The following is a 21981-nucleotide window of genomic DNA, read 5'->3' as shown; positions in this document are numbered from 1 at the left end:
ACAACAAGCTGTGCCTTGTGATGCAAGGCGTTTTAAAGTAATCTGGCACATGAATATCTCTCTTCACTTGAAAATCAATAAAAACCTTCAGTCACATTTACATTTCTGTGTACTGCTTCCAGATAACAGGAGCATGTCTTCCCTGGGTTATAGCTGATCACAAAGTGAAAACAACTGCTAGGGTTTCATGTCTTAGAAGATGACCTTGTCCTTATTTTTTTTTCTTGTCACAAAAAGAGCTGACTTGCCCAGCCATCCTTAAAATAGAACTAATTACCATCTGTTAACAGGCCCCTAATGCTCTGACTGTAGATCCTTATGCACCATTCATGGTTTCACAGCCATGATGATAAATTGTCTGTAATTCAGAATTCATGTGGAATTACATCAGCTTGCCTGGGTGACCCAGCACACATTATGGAAACTTCCTCTATAGAGCCTTGCATACTGAATGTTGGACTCCACAGAGAAATGCGAGGGCAGCCTTTTAATCAATTTACACAATGAAAGTATTCAGGCAACACTGATGAGTCCTCTCTGTTGCATGCAGAAGGAAGGACAGAGAAATGAGAAACCTAGATCCTCCTTCCAGCTAGTCCAAGTTGGTGCAGCCCTGGAAAACTGAGCCCCACATTACAGGAGGAAAAAGGAGCTGAGTCGTGACTTGCTAAATAATGATATAGGCTTTGAGCAACTCCCAGGGAAACATAGCATGGAATGATTTCTTCATTCTGTATGATTGCATAGCCAAATCTACCCAAGCAGCAGGGAACATGACTCACCAGCAACCCTGAACTTTGTTCATGTGCACACAAGAAGAGCCACTTACCCTTGTTTCAGCTACTCCCTCACAGTACTCAGCCACCCTAGAAATGGTACTGGATTCACAGGTCTTGGTGAGTCCTCTCAGCCACACATAAAGCTGAGTGTGTTTCCATCCTGTCTAAAAAAATGAGGCAAGGCTGCTGCAGTTTGACTACTTGTATTGCAGAATACAAGGGGAAGGGAAAGACTTCACAACTGCAGGTTTAAGCCAGTGCTGTTTGAGCAATATGACACTTTTGCAGTCTTCTCTCTCTGCCATGCCAAACCTGAAAGGGTCTTGGAAATGGTTAGGGGGAGTTCAGTCCCTAAACAGCACCCCATAGCTGTGTACTACTTGTTGATGGCATAGAAGTGCTTGCCCTGTCAGGCCAGGTGGGACATTAAATATCAGTATCAGTGTAATTAGTAAGCATATAACATTAACAATTATCACTACCAAACATAGAGGTGACTCTGCAATGAATGCCCAGGAATGAAAGTGATATGGTTTATTTTTAGATTCTTCCCATTTGGGACCAATATTTTAAAATCATCTGGAAGACCTGATGCATTTTATTAATGCAGAGATATTTCTTTCCCTTGTGTAACTCCCTGAAAGGCAAATCAGAAATAAAATGACATTAAACTTGGAAAAGCTCTTTATTTCCCAGAGGCTGTAGCCTACTTCAAATGGAAAATACTGTTATCAGCTTTTCCTCTTTCCAGTTTCAACAATAGACAGGCAGTAGTCTTAGCTCAAGCCTTCCCTCTGAACAACCACAAAAAATAAGCCTCTAATAGCTCTGTCAGAACAACAGGCTGTTTCCTCTTCTTATATCTGTGCATCTTGATTTCTTTTGTTCTAGACAGTTTTGGATGTAGCACTTTAAAGGCAAGAGATCTGTCGAAACTCCCAAAACCCAGACATCTCAGAGGGAAAATCTGTTGCAGGAGAACATACAACATGGTTTATACCTACTGCTTGTTTTTCTCTGGATAATTGAATGAAAGAGGAAAAGTGTTCCATGGTGATTAGTCAATTTAAGTGCTCCCTGGCCTTTACTGACTATTTTAGGTGTTAGGTGCTCTTCAAATCTTGATAGAAGTGATACCAATGATGTAATATATGGTTGTCAATAACAATTATAACTTTCACAGTTGACCTCAGTTCTAAATTTAAAATTCCTGTGATGATATTGGAATTTCACAGTCAATATTGATAGGCTTGGGACCACACACATTAGGGAACTTTTCTGTTTTTCACTACCAAGTTAGCTTCTACCAACTGAATAAAGAATTAAATTAAATTAAATTAAATTAAATTCTCATCTTCTTTAGTCACAAAAGGAGAGACTTAAATTACAAGAAGGTAGGAAGGATTTTTTTAATCTTTTGTTTTTATTTGCCTTTCATGAATCCTTGAAAATGGTCAGGATGCTGCACAGAAAGCAGGGACTTGCAGTGTTACCATGTCAGACATGGCTGAAAATCTGTGTAAGTCCAGAAGCTTCAACCAGCAAGAGACACTGGCTACTGGTGTGCTGCTCTGTGGTCCACACACCAGAGTAAACTTTTCAGACGGGATTCTGGAACAGGAGAAAGGCTGCTGTAGCATAAACCAATCAAAAAGTTCCTACATCTTAGCAAGACACTATATTTGGAAGAGCTCTGTTAGAAAGCATGCTTTTCCTAGGAGCCCTGATATATGGCACTGAGTCAGGAAAAAGCTGAGAAGTCTGGAATGTCTCTCAGAAACACCTAGCCCTGGTGGTCTAGCCTGTATTTCTTAGCCTGCCAGATTTACTTACAGGTATCTATCTTGTGTCAAAATAACCAGTATGTTTGAATATTTCCACCTCTTCTATTCCTAATTATGGTGAAAAATTCAAAGAAAACCACAGGACACCTAGCCACAGATCATCACCGCTTTCTTTATTTATCTATAGTTCTCCTTTATTTAAATCTTCAGCTTTCAGATTCTTGACTTACATGGCAAAGACCATTCAACTACAACAAATCCATATGCTGCGAGTGTGGATGCAACAGCACGGTTATACACAGAGATCGGTTTCCAGATTATGGATAGCAGTTAGATTAGTCTCTACCCTATGAAAAGAAGAATGAGTTTAGCCATCTGCCAACTGTAGCTTGCTTTTGGTATTATCCACCAGAGGACAAGGCTTCTAAAACACGATCCCGTGCTGAGCTGAACCTGTGAGTCCCTGGCTGTGAGAGAAGCGGGTTTGAGGCTTCAGCCAGCACTTCAGAACCTCCTCACTGTGCAACTTACCTCCTCCTAATGAGGCTCAGGGGGCTCCAAACCAACAGATGGACAACAGAGTCTACTGGCAGACCATCTGCTCAACACCACAGAGTACAGGTGAAAACACAAGGCATTTCTCCAGCTGTTCCTTGTAGCAGGGATCTTGCAAACCAAGAAGGTGTTGTTGGGAAATTAAATCTAAAATAATAATAGACATTAGATATACCAAATGCCAAAGATAATCAAAATGCAACCTTCTCCTAAAGAAAGCTGCCTCTCAACACTTTTAAAATAATGCTTTGCTATCCTTCCACAAGGTGCTTCGCAAAGAATAAATTTCAGTTAATACTAATACATTTCTCTCATATTTTCCTTTTCTTCTATGCTGAACTAGACTTTTCTTGCCCTGCATGGGACATTCTACTCTACATGCATTGCAAAATCTCCATCTTTATGAAAAGTAACACATGTTCAATTAAATGTCAACATCTGTAACTTGTTGCTGGTTTTTTTCCCCTGATGGCACCGTGCACTAAGCAGTCATGAGAGCAGATTGGATGAAGAGCATTTTAATTACATGCACACAGAATGGTCTAGAACTTCTCACACATTTATAAATAATACAAATACTTAATATCATTCCTGTCCTTAAATTTTGTCAATTCATTTCCTGTAATCTCAGTTCTGTTCAGTTACATGTAGCTTTAGAAGGTTTTCATTCCTGACTGACACGTCCTCATTTTCTTATAGTGTGTATTCTTTAATCTCATGAAAGCAGGTTCTGTTCTTTTTGTGTGTACAACTACCAACCAAAATTTATAACCTACCTCATAATTTGTCCTAGGCTCAGGTTTATAAACCTTGCCACCTGTATCTCCTGCACAGTGCAAATATAACTATGTCTTAATATCATAGAATAATATGTGTAGAAAGGATCTCTGGAGGCCATCTAGTCCAGCACCCTGCTCAGATAAAAGATAGCTTTAAAGGCTGGTAAAGGATATTCTCCGGCTGAGTTCTGCAATCTACACAGTTGGAAACCCCACAGACCATTCATTTCAGTGTTTAAACTTTATTAGGGAGAGGAATTACTCCTGCATACCCAGGAATATAGGAAATTGGAAATTGGATTGCTTATTTTGTGACCTGTCACTAAGAAAATTCTGGCTTTACCCAACAGACAGTCTCCATTAAAAATCTTGACAGTATGAAGTACCCTAGATCAGATCCATGAAGGTATCACAGGCACCTATTTTGCATTTACATATCTAAATTTCTTTTTAGCTTCTGCACAATAAGTAACAACTTTGCAAACATTGTAATCTTTACATTCTTTTTTGCTACTTGGTGTTATTTCTGCTGCAGCCTAAGTATGCTGACCGCACCTTTATCGTACTGATGACCAGCTTGCATCTTTTCCTTTGAATTTTTGAGGATTTGGACACCTAAGGTATAATCTAGTTCCTTGTACAACTGATCAGTCTCAGTTGTTCTGGACAGAGGCTTTCTTCTAAAGCACCAGTGTTTTCACTATATTTTTCCTATCACCATTACGTAGGGGTGTCACAGTTGTAATACACTCTGAGCTATGCTTGTCTGTATAAAGGACAGTGAATTTCCTGCCGATAAAAAATGGACAGGTTTGTTTGTGACAGGTTGATCTGGCATCCCAAACAATCCATGTAGAAAGTTCAGAGCAGCGCCTCACTTTGAAGTGGCTGAACAAGGGGTAGCCTCAAAACAAGTAATTTTAAGAATCAGTTCTCTCTCCCAGTTTTCCTACAGAGTCTGCCTGACTAGATTCAGTTTTAGAGTTTAGATAGATTTGCATTTGCATTGAACTCATACTTGCATGCAACTTAAAACAGACTGAGCCTGACTTTCATCAAGCAGAAAGTAGATTTACAGCTGCTGAAGAATTGGCACTTTCATACTGATATTAGACAACATAAATCTTCCACTAAGTAAATGTTCTTTACTGGTCTTCAGAGGTCCTAGTCCTGAAAGCATGAACCTAATACAGGCATAAATATATAAATATATATATATACATATACACACACACACACATATATATATATATCCTTGTTCCCAAGCAGCTACATCTGTCTGTAGTTGAATGTTGGAAGTCCCTGATTTCTTGCCATTTTGCATTCTTTGTGAACTTCCCATCCTCAGCATGGAAAGGCTTTCCCATGTGCAGAGGAGCTAAAAATGCCTGATTTCCTGCAAGTATGTGCTCTTAATGCCCCCAGCTCTTAATTTAGTTCTGAGCAAGGCCTGGTCTTCTTTGTACACCTTCTCACCCAGTCCAGAGGCCTCACACTGCACATATAACACCAGCCAGGTGGCTTAATAGACCTGGAGCAGGTAGAAAGCATGACAACTGAAATCTAGCTGCTCCAATTTCAGTGGATCATCAAATCACTTATACTTCTATCTAATTTCTGGTTTTCAAGAAATGTACCAAAATATAATTGTATTTGATATTTCCACACTTCTGTCAAATCAGACTGGCTTGGACAAGCTCAGGAGTTATTAATGAAAGGCATAGGCAAGATACTGTAAGAGCTTCATTTCCTCAGAAAATCAGGTTAAAACTTCTCTGATAATGGATTAGATTCTTTGCCCTATTCAAAGATCACTTAAGATAAGCCTTGGAAAAAGACTTCAAAACAATACAAGATAAAGGAGGTTTTAACTTGCATGATGACTGCCAAGAAGTTTTTGTGGAAGCCTAAATTTTGGCAGGAGGATAGCAAATACCTCTTATATTTGGCTGTGCTTTCATATCTGCAGCAGGAAGAACCTGTATTGTTGGAATCGCTATGGTGATTGCATACCAGTTGATAATCTCTTGCACTCCAGAAGTCTTGATTATTAAATTCAGACTAATTAAAATGGTGTTAGGCACATTCTATTCTAGTAGTTCTGACATAGAAAACTATCTGGCTCAAAAAATAAATAAAATCGACATTTAGATATGATAAAACCTCTTGTTTAAAAGGAAGATGATGCTGAAATTGAATAAGTTAAAACTGTAATTCCATTTTAATTAGTTTCTTAAGGAAAAGTTCAGCACTTCCAAGCAGAAGTTAACCACTTCAATGTCATAAAAATGCCATAAATAACTAAGAATTTGTCAAGAATAAAATACTGCAGCTTGAACAACAGTTTTGCAAGGATTGGAATTTTAACCTCCAGCCCGATGTCTCCATAGTAATATCAAGAAAGGAGAATTGAAATTCAAGTTTATTTTTACTCTACACACCACAGCTTTTGTCACAAACCTCCTAGAAAATGAATTGTGCATATTTCACCATCTTGTCTCTCTGTAGACAGATGGATATATCTAAAAGGCTCAAATTTTCAAAAATAGCTCATGATTTTTGAATACCCAGTTCTCTTTTGTATTTTGGAAGTTGTACACCCAGACAGCCTTGTGGGTCTGTGTTGGATTAGGTCCAGTTTTCAAAGAAGAACTTCAACAGTACCCATTGACACACATGGGCAACTCTGCATGTCTCAGTCACACAGAGGTGTCACTGAAGTGCCTGTATATGTTTCAGAAGCCTACATCAGGAGCTTGTGAGTTGTGGGATTTTGAGAAACAATGAGGTTTACGAATCTTGTCTTTTGCGAGAATTCAAAGATTTTAAGGAAACCAGTCCTGTGCTAGTACATTTGGTCACCTGCAGTGTACCAACCCTGGCCACAAAGAAAGAGGAAATAAATTTTATTTGATTTTTAAAAGTTGGGCAGTATTTCCCTAATTTAATTTGATTTAAATGTTGAAATGGTACACAAAGGTAGGACTTCAGTCTCAAAGCGGTGATAGACTGCTTCTCAGATCCTTCAGACCCCCCAACTCCACTTTCAGTACCACATAGGAGATGGAAAAATAGAGGGTTGCATGTTTAGCACAGTGAAGAATGAATTCTGAAGCAGCTGCTTCCACTCTTTCAGACTTCATCTGCATTAGCAGCAAGCCAGTGTTCTAGAATTGTATGCAGCTGGCCAGAATCCATACATGGGTTCTGCAGAGAGAGCTTTTTAGATTCTTTACACTGATGTGAGGTTTGCCCTGCCCCCAGCCCAGATGCTTTGCCTTTTCAGGTGTTATTCAAAAGATGAGTTGTTCCTCACGTAAGCTATATATATATATTTATGCTAAGCTTGCAAATCACATCAAGGTTCTTTTCAGTGCTGGAAAGAGTATAGGAAGTTGTCTTTCCTTGATAGCTGTTGTCTTAAAAGCATGTTTTCTCCTTAAGCAATTATACCATATCCCTAAAAGCATAGTTGTGTCTAGTTTACAGTCTCAGAGCTGTACACTGAAAGACTTTATTGTTTCTGATACAAATAATATCTTTCATTGCAATTCTTTATTCTGCAGTTGTCCACTGTGTTTATGTTTTCCCCAGATATTTGTTGTCTTAGGGTATAAGTCGCTTTCAAGTTAAATTTTTCATAGAGTCTATAGCAACTTATTGAAAGAGGGATTTCCTGAGCCCCACTGCACAAAATTAAAATTGTGATGTTGTTTTGGAATTCCAGAATTACAGTGCTACACACAGAAATTTCAGCAGGAGGTATTACAGATGCTGCAAAATTTACACCATTTGAATCAGGAAGTTAGTGTTGTTTTACTATGTTGTGTTAGTTATTGTGTTAATGTTGTGTTAGTATGCCTAAAACAGAAATGAAGCAGCTGGTTTTAGGTCCCTGTGACTGAGTGCTGCTGGCTGAGAAGATCACCACCCCTATGCAATTTTCTACTGCCCCTGCTGCATGAGGTTGTGGTACCCACAGCACAGGATGGACCTATTGGCAGAGCCAAATGTTGTCAAACAACCACCATCCACACATTTTTCCACAGGCTGCTTGGCTACAAACTAAGGCAGCTGAGAAGCAGAACTAATAGGCTTCTACTTCTTCTTCTGGGTGGGATATATTCTTCCTGGCAGGGATGTAGATGCACAGTTGAGAGCAGTGAGAGCAGTAAGTCTTCAGGTAGTTTGGATACATCTGAAAAGTATTGCAAGTCAAACATGCAGTACTGACTCAGTAGCTTAATAAAAAGTTGTCTTGCCACCCCTTGGCCATTGCAGAATTCAGTTGCTGACTAGGAAACAGTGATGTTAATTCTTTTGCAGGAAAGAAATTCATTCAGACAACTTTCCTAGCTTAAGTTGTTAGGTTTAATTTCATTCAGTATCTTCAGTCAGAATGACCTTGTTCTCATAATCTAGTCTAGACCCTTCCATGCAGCCAGGAGTAGAATTGATACTGCCTGAGATCCAGATAGGAGATTTGCCTTCAAGATCAGTCTCTTTTCGTGTAGCAAGTGCTCTCTGCTGTACAGCACATCACATCTATATTTGTAGTTTGACAGCAACAGAAATGCTAGAAGGCCCCTGGTTTCCTTTACAAAAACTGCTACAACTTCTCTCCATTACATATCTTTTGAGCAATTGCCTGTGATGCACTGTCATGTGTCTGGACACATTCTTACCTAAGACAGGAACAGAATTCAGTGACTATTTTATTTTATAATTTATATAAATATATGAATTTTCTTGGAAAGTGCTTGTAAAATGCAGAGGGTAAGTGGAAAGTGTAGGACCTTACAAATTTCATATTATAATAAAACAGAATTTGAAACACCTACAGTTTAAGTCTTTGTAATCCAGCAGACAAATACAGAAAGGCTTGCTGAGAAAGGTAACTGCAGAAATTACATAGGGTGCATGCCAATGGAGAAAAAAGTTGAGATATAACCTCAAGTCTGTAATTAAAAGTAGCAGGATTATATTTGAAAGAGTTGAATATTAAGAGCAACACTTTGACAGACTAAGTTATCAGTGTTACTGCTCGCAATGAACAGGCAATGAAGCAATGTCTTTGGAGAAATTACTTGACTGTAGATGGACATTTTTGAAACTAGACCAAACAGAAATACAAACCCCAATTGGGAGCAAGTGTATTCTGCGTGGGAGGTGAACTAGGTGAGGTGAACAGGATGAGGCGATAAAGTAAAAAATGCAAGAAATAGAAAAGACTCATAAATAAAGCACTTCTGTATCTTTGGGGATGAAAAATGTTACAGGAACATAAACCAATGGCATTTACTTTTTGAACAGATGGACCAAAGAAGCCATCAAAAGATGAGACATAGAAATCTACAAAATGTGGGGGCTTTTTTCTTCTTCCTCTTTTTTTTTCTTTTTTTTTAATTGAAGCAAACTGAACTAGGCTAATTGATGCTATTCAGAGACAGTACAGGGGATTGATGCCTCTCAGTTCCAAGCTGTAGAAGACAGCATGAACTTCATGAAAGTAGCGAGAAGAGGCTCAGGCAACTCTGGTCCCCACTGAGAAACTACTGAGTCATAAAAAAAACCCCAAAAGTACAAAAGGATATGATTTATTTTAAGTAGGATTGACCTTAATATATGAAGTTGTTGACCCATAATTTGCAGGTGACTCAGCGCATAGGTGAAGCTGTAGGATATTGCTCAGTCTTTCTCAGTTTTCAGCATTTTGCTTCATATTAAGGATTCAAAATGTAGATACACACGTGGGCCAGACCAGGGTCTGTTTTAGCTCATATTTGAAAAACATTCTGTCTTCTGTCTTATGTGATACAGGTATCAAATGTGGACCAAGGGGGTGTGAGAATTCTGTGCCTATCAGAATGCTGGTGTTAGAGATGCAGTATTCAATAAAAAATTGGGTGCTGGGGGCCATGGTGTGTTGGAATCGCATAACTCCTGCATCTCCCAACAACAGGAAACTGCATTAAGAGACCACACATGTCACACAGCTCCCTGTAGTGCTTCCTGGACATGCTGAGAGACTTTCAGATAGCATCAGGGACTTTCAGATATTGTGAGCCTTCTCAGACCTAGCTCATCAATATAAACAGGCACCTTACCTGATAATTAAGAATCAATTGTGAATTCTGCCCTTGTTGGCAACACTGTGTCTGGAATCCTTTTTTCATGAGCTCTTCTTTGCAGGGGAGCTATGTGTTTATTGCAACTTGCCTCTCACAAATCTGTGGCAGTTTGATGGAATAGGACACTAATGTAGAAGAAAAAGTAGCACTTTACTGGTTTGTGTCAATGTTTGCAGTAACCTACTTCAGCCAACACCCATAATTTACCATTACTCTGCACTAATTTAGGTATCTGCAGAGAAACATTAAGGAAAAATCCATTAAGGAAATTTTACAGGACATCAAATAAGTTAAAGATCCAGGAAAGAAGGCAGCCTAAATTTCACTTATGATACACCAGATGTCTTTGGACTTGTTATCTACTAGATAGTTACAATAATAGCACTAACAATAACATCACTACACTAGACATAGAGAGAAATATTTTATTTTAATGATGCCTCTTAACAATATTCCATGTTCTCCTAGGTTTGCACCATTCCATCCCAGCCTCCTCAGCCTGCTGTTGTTCCAAAGCCAGTTCAGTCTGTCATCCATGCTCCATTGCAACCCAGCTGCCCTGGCCGAGGCAAGATGGCAAAGCTCATCAATCCAGAAGAGATGACATCCAGGGATTATTACTTTGATTCCTATGCTCACTTTGGAATTCATGAGGTAACTTTTATTTCTGTTTCAGCAATTGTTACATAACTAACAATATAATAATAATAATTATTATTATTATTATTATTTCTTTTATTTTTTTACTTCTTATCTGTATCCCAGTTGCTCATGATTATATTCCTCTGCCTTTCCTCATACAATTGTGTAGTCTGGTTAAGTGCCAAAGATATCACCCATTTCTCTAGAGACTTGCACTCAAAACCTCTGTCCCACTTAGATTCTTATAGTAGCTGTCCATGCAGAAGTGAATTTCACAAGTGCATAAATGCAGTGCATTTATGAGGGCTGCAAACCAGCCCAGCCACAACCATGGGCACTCCCTCACTGCTAAATTGGGGATTTTGTTCTCTTGAGTGTTTGAGCACAGACATCAGCAGAACAGCCACTCAGCTGTCATGAGAAGCCAAACAGTTTCCTGACTCCTGGCATGTAACTTGAATGCACAGGTTGCATTGATGGGAACATTAAGCCAAATTGCCTCCCTTAAATACACTCCTGGAAAGAATTTTAAATACTTGATGGACAATTTTCTATCAAAATGCTCACTGTAGACTAGTTCTAAAGAAGTCACTGATACCTTGCCTTGCTGATATTTTTGTGACACAAAAGTATGAGATTTTTAGGAGCAGGATGCAAAAAAGCAAATGTGAAATGACTCAGTGCATTCCTCACAAACAGCATAGCAATATCTATTTCCATTACTCTAGTAACCGGTTGTGGGGTGTAAACATAAAAGATTTCTATCTGCTGTTGTGGTGTGATGTAATAGCCTGTTTCAGCTATCCCAGTTCCTTCCCCAGGTGTGCCAACAACCTCTCCCTTCCCCTCCTTTGCCCCCTTGCTGAGAGCTGTCCATCAATCTTGGAATTCCAGCAAGGGCCTCCGTGTGATTGTCGAAGTTCAAAGATGCCTCTCAGCCCTGGGGTCATTGGGCCATCCAGGTGTCATTGTCCCCTGAGACTTCCCCCTTACCTGGTTGGTGGGATCCCTACCCCTTCCCTCCTCCTCTCCCTGGGGTTCAGAGATGCAGCAACCACGCGGTTCATTGTTCTGTTGGAGCTGCTGCTGCGTTCAGAGGCCTGTGGGCCAGGAATAAAGCTCTGGATCGAAACCCTCCAGCAGAACCTGACTCCTTTTCTTCACCTCACCTAAAGCCTTTCTGCTAGAGGTAAACCTGAGCTCCTGCATGCCTGGACTTGTCCCAAGCGCCCAGCTGCAGCTTCCAGCCAGCCAAAGGTGTCTCTGAGGTGAAATACCACAGCTGCCACCTTTGGTCAAGCAGCAAGGGCCAGCCGAACCCAGGCACGTTCCACTGGGCAATATTTGTATTTAATACCAATAATCTGCCAATAACATCTTGCCATTGTAGCATTCAGAAATTCAGTCCAAGAATGGAAGACTATAGAGAAGCAATTGAGTGGGAAGGAGACCTAGGAGAAAATTTTGAAGATACATCATAGACCTTAAGTCAAATTGAGCTCCTGATGGAAGGATACAGCCATGTAGGTCTCAGGGAGTGCAGAGAGCTCCTTGCTGAGGCTGGGAAGTTTCCTCCTTGCCTGCAGAAGTTGTGCACTGGTAAAGGATCTGTGTCAACAAGTAAAGGAGCTGCTAGAGGAGGCTGGCAGGCTTTGAAGCATCAGGGGCATGAGGAAGAGATTGACTAGATCTTCTCTGAGGGTACAAGAGCCTAAAACCCCAACTGTAGTGAAAGGAAAGGCAGCCAGAGTCTGTACTTACCAGGTTTGGAAGCGGGGACTCCTCTGATGGTGAAGGCTGGAAACTTGTGCCTTCTGGGAACAAGAGGGAGGCTCCTGATCCACCTGCAGATCTCTGGCTACAGAATAGGGTCAGTGTCTTAATTGTAGCTGAGGGGCAGGAAGTTCTCTCCAACAAGCCTCCAGGAACAGCTGGCTCTGAGGCAGGCAGAGGCACTGGGAGGGAGCAAGTGACAAGTGATAGCTACAAAGGTTCTCACCCGCTGGGTACAGAGGCCCCATCTGCTGACAAGAACTTCTGCCAAGGCATTTGGATTTGGGACATTGTGTAGAGGCTGCTGGCATTTGTCCATCCCTTAGACCAGCTCTTAGAGCCTGCTGCTGTTCTACATGAGCACCAGTGAGACCTGGAGCATAGCAAGTGTCACTGGGCAGCTCTCAGGATGATGATCAACAGCAGGGTGTGCCAGGTGGGTTTTTGCCTCAATTTCAACAGCACAAACAAGGACTTGAGGTAAAATGTTACCACGGGTCCACAATTGCTTGTGCAGCAGGTATCAATGACAAGGTTTCGGGTTTTATATCTATGGGACCCTTTTTGAGGATTGAGTTCTGCTAGGAAGATATTAATCCACCTGGAAAATCATGCTAAAAGGCATCAATATTGACACCTGGGGAGATACCACTAGTGACTGGCCTCCAGATGGACTTTGTGCTGCTCATTACAGCATTTTTGGAGCAGCAGTTCAGTCAATTCTCAGCCCACTGCACTGACCATTTATGAAGTCCATAGTTCATCCATTTTTCAATGAGGATGTTATGGGAAAAAATGTTGAAAATTTTGCAAAAAATCAAGATAAAAAACATTCTCTTCCTCATTCCTCTTCCCTCATTCACAGAGTTCATTACTTCACCATAGGAAGATACCAACTGCTCAGTCATCTCCAAATCCATGCTGAGCACTCCCAGTTACCTTCTTGTTCTTAATATGTGTGGAAACAGTTTCCACACATGAGGGTGTACTCACACCTTTCCAGTGGTGATGGATTGCTCTTTGCCTGATACCAAACCATACTTTATGATAAAAGTGACCTTTTATTCATCTTCAGTTACTGAGCACACATAGTGGCCTGCCAAGACAGATAAGTAAGCAGCTGATACGTGAATCCAGTTCATGAGTGCCTCAGACTGCTGGGCAGTGAACAGATCCTTTTCATCCTGAAATTGAAAAACTCATTTGTCTTCTTGTTCAAACTATGAAATTAGGCAATAGAATAAGCAAACCTTCAGCCTTCCAGACATAACAGAAGCATTTTCAGAAAACTAAAGTCTGTGTTGAATGGTCTACACTTCTCTTAAAAATGGCACCTGGGTCTTGAGCATGGTCCTTTTTATTGAAATAGTTTGACTGACGGATGTACAAGAGAAAGCAAGGTATTGATGGAATTAAATGAATGTACTGCTGTTATCAGTGCATCAAAAATAAGGACCTAACAATGATATCTCAAACTAGTGAGATAGTAGTCTAGGTGATACATCAATATCTTCTGGAAATTGATCAGGAAAATGAGTGGAAAGAGCAGTGAGGGAGGACCTTACAAAACAGAATTTCTAAGCTCTGCTGTGGGCTTCTGCCTCACATTGGGCAAGATTGTCAAGCCTGCTGTTGTACAATGTCTTCTGAAGCCATTTCTTTTCTGTCCAAAGAGGAACCTCAGAAGGTCCCTCCACTGAGGCTCTGGGCTGTGCATGATTTAGGAGGAAAGGAAAGTTTGGATTTCTGTATGGCTTCTGTCTATTCCCAGAGCAGTGCTGTGGTTAGCTTACATTCTGCTTGTTGATTGTAACAGTGAAGTAATAGCAGAATAAAATCATACAAGGGACATCATGCTGCTTCTTAATAATTCAGCTCTAAGTGGCTGGCGTTTTACAGTTGCTTTGATGTGTGCACCCCAAAGTACTTGAGAAACCCTTCATGTTGGCTGTTACTGCTTAAATGATAGCAAGGGAATGCATTCAGCAGCAGTGTGGAAGGCATATAAGCATTTCAAATAGTGACACAATCCTTTTATTTTCATCACAGGAAATGTTAAAAGACGAAGTGCGCACATTAACCTATAGAAACTCAATGTATCACAATAAACATGTTTTTAAAGATAAGATTGTCCTCGATGTTGGAAGTGGCACAGGAATCCTCTCCATGTTTGCTGCAAAGGCAGGAGCCAAGAAGGTATATGGGGTAAGAAGACTTTCTCTCACATTCTCTCAATGTTTGTGCATTTTGCCTGACAATTTGGCTTCATGATTTACCTTTTCTTACTTGTCTTGGTTTGAAATTCTACTCTCCAAGCTCATCTATGGCTTGGTTTATAGTGACTTCAGTGCAGTTCTGTTGTATTCTATGACTTGCACTACTGCACCTTTTCCAAATGGGAATGTAAATATCTTTTCATATGTGGAAACTTTGGTGTTCTGGTACATATTCACATTTCTTCTTGGCTGAAAAAAAATGTTAAAGAGACTCACTCCTACTCAGAGGGGTTAAGGGAACTATCTTGCTTTTTAAATTTTCAGGGTCTGCAACTTTGTAGTCTTGGAAACACATTTACTTAATACACTTTCCCCTGCATATTACAACTCAGCAAATTGTGCAAGAAAGCATGTGCATGTTTTCTGTGCCAACAATAACACTTCTCAGAGGCAGAAGGAAATTATTACCTTAAATACATTGAACTTTAGGAGCATGAATGTGCTGTTCTCTGCAGAGAAGTCATTATGGAGAGCATAGATTTGCTTACTAAGTATATTCAAACTTATTTTTACTGACTCTAAAATGACAAATGCAGTTTCTTTTTGCTTTGGACTTCTGTTTGCCCTGAAGACATAATGCAACATAGAAAAGGGGAAATAGATCCTGTTTCTCAGTGTACTTCAATAAAATTGTTTACTAAAACTTAATTGGGTACATCTGTGCATTTGAGGACACCGATGTCACTAAGTACCAGAACTGCGTGTCTTTATTACTGGTAATGATACATGAAATACCACTTCAATTCTCAGGCTCATATTTTCAAAATCCAGTGTAACTTCTGAGTATCTCATTTGACTATCAGACTAGAGCCTGAAACTATAGATGGATGGAAAAAGTTCTGGAGTTTAAGCCCACGATAGGCAGCTGGAAGGTATTTTCTTGTAAACCAGGTATTATTTATTAATATGATTTATTACATCAAAGCCTCAGGGAGGATAAACCAGCAGCTTTCTGTGATGCAGAAATGCAGGTCTCATGCAAAGATGTTGCAGTGCTCTAGAAGTATAAGCATATACAAAATGATGGTGATGTGCTCCCACCTTCCCATCTCTCAGATCCCTGGCCATATGGTCTTCCTCCCTCCCTTGTGCTGGCACTGGTGCTTATCTGATTCTACAGTGAGCCAGCTCACTGGCAGAAAATTCACTAAGTAAAAGAAAAGTAAATACTTTTCCACATTTGTTGTTGTTATTGTGAGGGGTTTTTTTCCTGTTTAGGTCTTGTTGTTTTTTTTCCCCCTTTGGACTTCTTTAGAGTTCAGTCCTTACCTCAGGACTTTATAAAGCTGAGTGGCACACCAGTGCCAGCTCACCAATGGACTGTACATCGCTGAAGCTGGTGGGTGTGCAATCCATGGAACTTAGCTCTCAGGGGAACTCCCTTAGGTGTGAAACTTGTGCTACAGCCAAAGAGTTTCAACCTTCTTGTCAGATGAGCTGTCTCACCATGAACCCTGTACACAGCAAGTTGCAGAGTGGATTTGTGTTGGACAAGCAGCCATTTCAGACCTAGCAGTGGCAATCTTATAGTCAAATTGAGAATTTATGGTTCATATTTGCAATTGGAAACTGTGAGTGTTCCATTTAAAAAGCAAACATTTGCCATGAGTTAATACATAGAGCTGCGATGTTCCAGTTTCTTCTCTACAGTTAAATGTGATTTTTCAAATAGCATGATGTGGAAACTGTTGACAAATGCACAGCGTTGGTTTTTTGACTACAGAAATCACTCTCCTCTTACTCACACTTTCCCTCTTGGGGTTCAAATTCATCCACTACTCTGTCTGGTTCTTCTTATCCCTTCTTACCCACTGTTGGAACTTATTCCTCACCACTACCTAAGCCAACAGCTAGAATTATCTCTGGGTCTTCAAGAGATGTAAATCATAGAATCATTAACTTAAAGCTGTCTCAAGTTGGCCAAGGACATGTCCAGTCCAATCTGGAAAATCTCCAAGTACAGAGACTCTCTCAGCACCTATTCCAGGCCTACCAATCAGCAGGAATCCAATTCTATTCCAGGCCTTCCAATCAGCAGGAATTTCCTTTGCCACAGCTCATGATTACTGACTTTAGTCTTGTCCCTGTGCATTTCAGAAAAGAGTTTGACTTTCTTTGCAAGCCCTTTTGGGATACTTTTAGATTCCTATTGGAATGGGGGGGGGGGATATCTTCTATAACCTGAGCAGAACCAGCCCCCTCATTTTTTCTTTTTTCTTCACCTGCTCTGAGCCCTAACCCTTGTGGGAGGGTACCATGCAGTGATGTTAATCTAGCAGGGGAGCTGTTGTAAGAAATGTAGAGATAGAATTGGCACATAGCTCTTAGTGCTTGGGAGGGGTCAGTGAGGGACACAAAAATACACAAAATATCCCTTGAAGCCTTGGTTCATCTGCTGCATTTAGTCATACAAAATTCAGGACAGTCATTGCAGTGAATTCTGTGCTATTTTCAGACAAACAAAACAGTGCAGGAAAGAAGGAGTTAAACAGACACAGAAAATGAAGGCTGATGTTAGATGTCAGCTGCTTTGTATAAAAAGGTGATGATGAGGACACAGCCCATGGGAAATCTGGGGATCTTGTGACTGTTTCAGGAAGAGACCACAGTAAATGAGAAGACATTTGCAGCAGTAGATTGAAGACTGAGAAGTAAAATGAAAGCAGAGGTGAATATGCACACACAGAACCAGATACAGCTGAAGCAATTCAAGGGTCCGTGCTGGGACCACTGCTATGAAGATCTTCATTAAGGACAATAGATGGTGGGATTGAGTTCCCCCTCAGCAAGTTTGCAGATGACACAAAACTGCTTTGTGCAGCTGATGTACTTGAAGGAAAATAGGCCACACAGAGGAATCTTGTCAGGCTTGAGGAGTGAGCCTGTGTGAACCTTGTGATTTTCAACATGGCCAAGAACAGGATCCTTCACTTGAATCAGGGCAATCCTTTGAAGATCTCTTCAAGCCTAAACTGTCCTATGATTCTGTGATTATAAACTCAGGTACAGACTTTCTTTATTGGAACATGTGCTTTTCATAAAATCCAAATGCTTTGCTAAATAGGGCAGATTTGAGCAGATCACTGACTTGAAAGAAAACTGAGAAAAAAAATCTGACAACACCAATTTTTCCTCTATTTCTTCACCTACAGAATTCAGTTTTCTTTTTTCTGAAATGGGTTGCTTTTTAAAATAAAATTCAACCACAGTATAGAGTCCAATTCAAAATGCAGATGAATAGCTTTAGCCACCCTAAAGCAAGTTTTTTTCTGAAATATGTATTCCTTCATGAAACATTTAAATGTTGGGGGGTTTTATTCTTTTGCTTCTTTGCATGTGAAACTAATTTTTGGAAACTTCATGAGAGAGAACTTTTTATTTCTTTGCACCTTGTTCTTTAGAAAGTTTGGAAAGCAACCTCCAAACACCTACCTACGCCTGCTTTATTTAAAAACCTTCCAAAATGGGCAATGGAATTGAAAATACCAGACAGATGTGAATAAAGACAGGGAAAATGAGTATAATGGCAGTAATATAGACAGGGCATACAGTCCATACAGTTTACAGTAAGGGAAGAACCTGGATGGAGCCAAAGGATGTCACTCACCCTGAAGGATTTCTTCCTTGAACTCTCTGGACTGGCACTCAGGTGTTCCTTTCCACAAGCCAGTTTTGGTTTATGCTCAGGCCATTGAGACACATTTTAGGAATGGTTTACATCTGCAGGCAAGCTAAGCAGAATCAATGTGCTCCTATGGGGCCTGGGATTGATATTATGACTGCTATTATGTCTGTTTCATGCACAATATAAAAAGAATAAAGGATCTGTGTGTCCTTGCGTCTGCTGTCCTGCCATCTGTGAGTGCTGTCTCAGAGGTCAAGCACAATTTAGCTTTTAGAGATTAAATGGGATTCACTGGCTATATAAACCACTTCATTAGAGATAATATAGTTCTATTTGACATTCCCACAGGGGAATTAGGGAGACAAGGATTATGCAAAGAAGTATCGTCTGTTTAATGCCAAATTTGGAAGAGGTAAATTAGGAACTGATTCAGTGACTACAAGCAACTTTGGCCTTCATGATTTTCAAGGGGCACAAAACCCAGAGAGATTCTTGGAATGTAGTTTTTCTCTAAAAGATATTAGAGGTCATTGCAAACATGCTTTTATGCTAGTGCACAGATTTTACGAAGTTTAAGGGCAAATCTAAAACTTGAGGCACTCTGTAATTATTTTCCTAGAAAACGCACAGAACTGCTCAGAGAAAAAGCCACGCAGATCTGGATGTTCTTTTAAATAGAAAATTTCAGTTCTTTCTTGTATGTTAAATGATGGCATTCTTTTGGAATAGCAACTTTTCTAAAGAATATAGATTTTTCACATAGAAAACAATTGCTTCTTGGCATAGACTAGTATTGGCATATTTGAATTTTAATATTATTGATAAAGTTTGAATGTATTTTATTTTAAAATACATATGGAAATGTAGCATCATCCTAATTCATTCCATTCAGCAGATTGTTGTGGGGGAGGAGGCAATACTCTGTAGTATCAGGAAGAAATTAAATATAATTAATAATGTACATTTTCTAGGTAAAACCCCTTTTTTCACATTTCAATAATTTTTAAAGCAATCATTTCCACAAGAGCCACTTTAACTCAGACACAGACTGCAATTTAATTATTAAAACATCATTAATTATGATCCTCCCCACAGGTTTGATTTACTCTTTATCAATGGTTACATGCTTTGTAGAGTCTTTGCTGCCTTCAGTAGGTAGTTTTCATTCACACAGCTGAGCTCTCTAACAGATAAATTGCTCTTTATCTTGCTTTTCTTTTTTTCTTTTTTTCCTAGATTGAATGCTCAAGTATATCTGACTACTCAGAAAAAATTATCAAGGCCAACCACTTGGACAACAGTAAGACATATATAATTTTTTTTCAGGAAAAAGAGAAGATAACTGTTTTGCTTTTTCTGGTTAACGTATGTTATGTGTTTTACATGTAAATGGTAGTTTTGCAGAATATACTTACGTAAATACAAAACTAAACACCTCTTTCTAGGCATTACAACAATTCTTCACAGGAATTACTGTGAATTCTGTATTTATCGGAGACGAAAAAAGGAAATAGAAATGATCAATGCGAAGTTTGGTTTAGCAAAGCAGAAGGAAGACCCTATATTAGAACTGAACTTATGAAATTAATTCTGCCATTAGAATTCCACCTTCTCTTTTAAACAGAATAGAAATACAAACACCCATACTGACATTCAAACTGAGATAAGGTTTAAAGCAAAAATTTTTTGCTAAGTTTTCTGACTCCCCACTTTAAGAAAATACTTTTTTCAAAACCTTACCAAAACGCACACTCACACAAATGAAAATGTTCAAATCATAAAACAAAAATATCATATAAAACTTCTTTTCTGATTGAAAAGAAAGCTGATGAAATTTCCAAGTATGTGGAAACTCTAAATTAAAAAAAACAACAATCAAAAACCAACAAAAACCTAGAAGTAACCCCAAGCTGCTGAAAACCCTTAGCAAAAAATAATCCCCAACAAGTTCTATTTCATGCCTTCAATCCTCCTCCAAATCACAGCACTCAAGATATCTTTGTAACAACCTAAAAAGTCAGTCTTTTTTTAACTGAGGCCGCGAGACAGCTCCTGTTTAAAAGTGCTTTTTTGTGAAGAGCTAGCTTGCCTTTGCTGCAGAGCAGGTCATGGCTGGGCTGTACCCAGTGCCCCGACTTTCAGCTGTGTCTGCGCTGATGCTCTGCCTGCACTTGTGCAGGAATGAGTTTCTGTGCTGGTTCACATCTGCTCTGATTTTTCTTGCTGTCACTGGCAGCTTGTGGCTACCCCAAGCTCTCTGGGAGGAATATTTATTGTACATCACGAGCATTCAGGTGTTGTGGTGTGAAACAGCAGTGGTGTGGGATACCAGGGGGCCAGCCAGCCTATGCAACTCTTGGTTCAGGAAAAGGAGGAAGCAAAGGAGCAGAAAATACTCTTTCCACACTGGGGATAAGGCACTAAAGCAGTGAGGTGTGACCTCTGTGGTTGTCCTAAACCTTGGATGCAGAGGCTGTGCGTTCCCAGAACAGCTTTCATTGGCTAGAGACACAAATAGCACACCGCAGATCAATTCGTGTTTGGATTTCCAGCAGAGGAGTTGTGTGTGAAGGAACCATTGTCAGAATACATTAGAAGGTTCCAGTGTTCTCCAGAAGGTGCAGAAGGTTTTTATCTCTGCTTTTTCCTCCTGTTTCTACAAGGAGAAAGGCACTGGGGAACTGTGGAGGCAGGAGCAGAGCCCCCTCCCTTTGGTCTGCAAACTGCACACCTGAACCAACATTTACCCTTTCGCACTTCACACTGACCCACATTCACTTCTATTTTAATGCAGCCAGGTACTGAGCCAAAGGATCTTGTTGCTTATGGAAATTTTCTGTTCCCCACCCCCCCCCAAATGTTTTGAGCAATGCGGAGTCAGCAAAAGGGGCTGAACCAAGGGAAAACCCACTGCTTCCAGAACAGATACATGCAATACATCTGGGGACAGCATGATCTGTCCCCACATGATGCCTTATGAAGTGAAGGGAGGTGGGAGGAACCAGTAATGCTGCTGCTGCTTACACTGTGACTGTTCTGGGTGTAAGCAGGGGGCTTCAAAGCCAGGTGTGTCACTCTGGCAGATGTCAACAGTGCTAAAATTCACTCCAAAAGAATTGGGGCAGTGGAAGTTCTTGGGAGAAAAGAGAACTAAAGAGAACTCATGGCTGGAGCTTGTAGACATGAAAATTCTTCAGTATAACAAGAGATGAACTGTTGAATTACTAACTGTGAAAGAAATGAGTTTAAATAATGGCAAAGAGAGGAGAACTCTGCTCTTTTCCAGTCAGGTTCCTCTTACAGCTGATACTTTGTGGTACCAGTCTGAGTCAGAGTGTTCCAAATTTCTTAGGGGGCCAGTTTGGATTAAAAATTTGCTATGCAAATAAAGTGGCCACATCTGGTTAGAGTAATACTAGTACTGCATGTATTTGGGAAAGACAAAACCTCCTTTTCCCTGGGCTGAGTTCTATAAATCATTCAACCCTTCCAGACAAACAACGCTTCCAGACTCAGCCAGCTAACCTAGTTCTAGCTAAGTTATATTAAATGAAATGAAATTAAATTAAATTACCTTCATTTTTTCTGAAACTGAATGTTGACCATTTCATCAATAAAAACTGCTGTCATTAAAAAT

The 21981-nt window shown here is 40.0% G+C and overlaps 1 protein-coding gene across 3 annotated transcripts in view; it reads left to right on the top strand.

Moving 5' to 3' along the window:
* Window positions 1–21981, top strand: part of PRMT8 (protein arginine methyltransferase 8) — a 58123-nt gene that overhangs the window by 21314 nt on the left and 14828 nt on the right. For all 3 annotated transcript variants that reach the window (XM_036381153.2, XM_036381159.2, XM_036381146.2), the window contains 3 exons: window positions 10497–10682; window positions 14493–14648; window positions 19581–19644. In XM_036381153.2, the coding sequence (XP_036237046.1) occupies window positions 10497–10682; window positions 14493–14648; window positions 19581–19644 (406 nt within the window). The remainder of the gene's footprint in view (window positions 1–10496; window positions 10683–14492; window positions 14649–19580; window positions 19645–21981) is intronic.

This window comes from Molothrus ater, chromosome 2 (genome assembly GCF_012460135.2).
Source record: "Molothrus ater isolate BHLD 08-10-18 breed brown headed cowbird chromosome 2, BPBGC_Mater_1.1, whole genome shotgun sequence".
Lineage (NCBI taxonomy): Eukaryota > Metazoa > Chordata > Aves > Passeriformes > Icteridae > Molothrus > Molothrus ater.
The sequence above is the reverse complement of the archived record's forward strand: the minus strand, read 5'-3'. Positions and strand labels throughout refer to the sequence as shown.